The sequence below is a fragment of the Hibiscus syriacus genome, unplaced genomic scaffold (assembly GCF_006381635.1).
Source record: "Hibiscus syriacus cultivar Baekdansim isolate YM2019G1 unplaced genomic scaffold, ASM638163v2 tig00016066_pilon, whole genome shotgun sequence".
NCBI classification, from domain to species: Eukaryota; Viridiplantae; Streptophyta; class Magnoliopsida; order Malvales; family Malvaceae; genus Hibiscus; species Hibiscus syriacus.
Window position 1 is genome coordinate 987,438 of NW_024062381.1, and position 2,414 is coordinate 989,851.

A 2,414-nucleotide genomic window follows, 5' to 3' on the forward strand; every position below is an offset into this window, starting at 1 on the left:
CATATATAGCATGTAAGGAAACTGAATGGAATTCTTCAATTACCACTACACATATACATTATGATCTCCTTTTATGCAATGTGAGATAATGCTATCGACACCAATTCCCATCAACTGTTACCAATTTTCACGCCCAAATATTTTTACTATACATGGAATATGGTAATTGTGAATGGACCAAAAATATTATGCACTCGAGTAAATGTGAACGGTCGGATCATTAATAAAGCATAATAATCCATATTATAAAGTAAAAATGATCGGGGATTATATTTGTGAAAGAAAGCTCTAAAACATGTTTTGCCATGTACACTCTATCTCTCATTTGATATATTGGAAATAAAGTGCATCATCGATCCAAAATCCTAAAATATGGAAATGCCAATGTGCCCCTACGTCAGACCTCGTATTTATCATTATACCTCTGAGAACCAGCGCAGCATTTCGCTTAACTCCTCGCCGATACGATTGGCTTCTACGTCGTACTCACCACCGGCGCCGGAAACGTCGCTTCGACGGCTGCTCCCGGTGACTAACCTTCCTGAGCTTCGAAATGACATGGCACGAGATGATAACGAAAACGATAGCCTATCGACGTAATCCTTAAGCCAGCTCCTTCCACTAGCAACCTCGGCAGCGAGGCTCTCTTCCGAAGATGCCTCAACTCCGACGGTATCTTCCTTATCGGACATGGTTCTCTGGTTCGTTTGGCTCCTATTCAGCTGTGATTCTTCCTCCACGATGTAGTCGAAGGATCCAATGGAATAAGACATTCTTCTCTGATTATCGGAGTTGGAGCCAGATTGACGGTGGCTGATAGAGCCAATCTCGAGCCGAAAACTATCGCTTCTGCCACTTCGATTAGGACATGGCGCGTTAGAAGACTGAAGCATAACCTTCATGAGATCGGAATCGGAGGCAAGGAGTGGACAGCGGCAGAGAGGACAAGTTTGATTTGAAGTCAGCCAAGCGTCAATGCAATAAGAGTGGAAAGCGTGGCAACAGAGCGGAAGAAGCCTGAGTTGATCCTCCGGCTCAAATTTTGACAAACAAACAGCGCAGTCCGCTGAAGCCGTTGAACCGTTGTCGGAGCGGCGAGTAATGGCGGAGAAGGTAAACGGAGGAAGAGTATCCAGGAACGAAGCCTCCACCGGTCGTTCTGGTGTGACACGGTGGCTGGAAGCGGCGGTGGAGGTGATATTGAAGGTGGATGAACGAAAACAGAGGCGATTGAGGTGGCGGGGGAGGAGATAAACAAAGATGGACTGAAGCACGGTTATACAAAGGATTAGAACTATCGCTATAATACTCCGTTTAGCATTCTCCTCCGAATAAGAGGAATGCAAGCTTTCACTGCTGCTATCGACAGCGGAGTTCCCAGCACCTCCCATGACACCATAAAACGGCGGCGGCAGCAGCGCCATCAAGGACTTCTCTTACGGTTTGAAAAGATGAAAAGCTAGGTGAGTTGGTGATTTAGGGAATGGGAGGGTGGGGGTTGATGGGAGGGTTTTATAAAGGAGGGAGGGAGGGAGCATTAGACCGAGATATTACCAGGGTTTTATAAAGAAGGGAGGGAGAGAGCATTAAATGGAGACATTGATTTGGAAGGGCAGAGCAGGTCGCAGATTTTAAAAAGGCAAGACAGAGGAAACCCTGAGTTGTGGACTCACTCGACTCTACTGCCCGGACTCAGGGAAGCGACACAGAAACCCTCAACAACGCCACTGACAAAATTAAAGACGCTTCATCTTTTCATCGCCGCTTAAATAATTATTGTTGGAAACGGGAGGTCAACTTCACTAGCATTATTCTGCTTCTCTTTTAGGACGGGTTAATGAATCCAATAACCATAAACTTAAGGAATTCATATGATCCTTAAAATTTGGATAATAATGTTTCTTTTATTTAAGCAAGCTAAGTCAACTTATATTTTATATGGCGTTGTCACGTGAATTTAGACCAGTGCATATGTTATCCGGATAATATTGTAAGCATTGATATAAAAATAGAAGCATGACCTTCTCACTATCATTCTAAAATGTGCAATGACATACCTATCATACCCCTGACTATCAACATATAATTTTATGCTAAAATATAAAGTTTGAAAGTTTTAAAAGATGTATTTACAAAATTCTATAGGTAAAAATATATTATTAAAAAAAAAATTTTTCTTTGATAAAAGTGGTATGATTAAAGGAAAATCACATACAAGGAAAGTTATAGGTGTCTCATTAAAAACTTCCCAAATCTTATTTGGAGAAAAATATTACACCCAAACCCTTAAGAAGATAGATACAAGAAAGCCGAAACATCGTCAGTTCAATTAGTCGACCTTACATCATCAATCCGATATATAATTTTGTTGTACAAATAGTCAGCTACGTCATTACCACGACGGGAAACATGTC

General features: G+C 41.9%; 1 protein-coding gene across 1 annotated transcript; it reads right to left on the reverse strand.

Moving 5' to 3' along the window:
- Positions 1-268: 268 nt before the first annotated feature.
- On the reverse strand, positions 269-1,419 carry LOC120208228 (E3 ubiquitin-protein ligase ATL4-like). The gene has a single exon (XM_039207550.1). The coding sequence runs from the start codon at positions 1,389-1,391 to the stop codon at positions 417-419; it is 975 nt and encodes a 324-aa protein (XP_039063481.1). The 5' UTR covers positions 1,392-1,419; the 3' UTR covers positions 269-416.
- Positions 1,420-2,414: the final 995 nt, after the last annotated feature.

Coding starts and splice junctions, on each gene's coding strand:
- LOC120208228 (XM_039207550.1), bottom strand. CDS start 1,391: ATGGGAGGTGCTGGGAACTCCGCTGTCGATAGCAGCAGTGAAAGCTTG.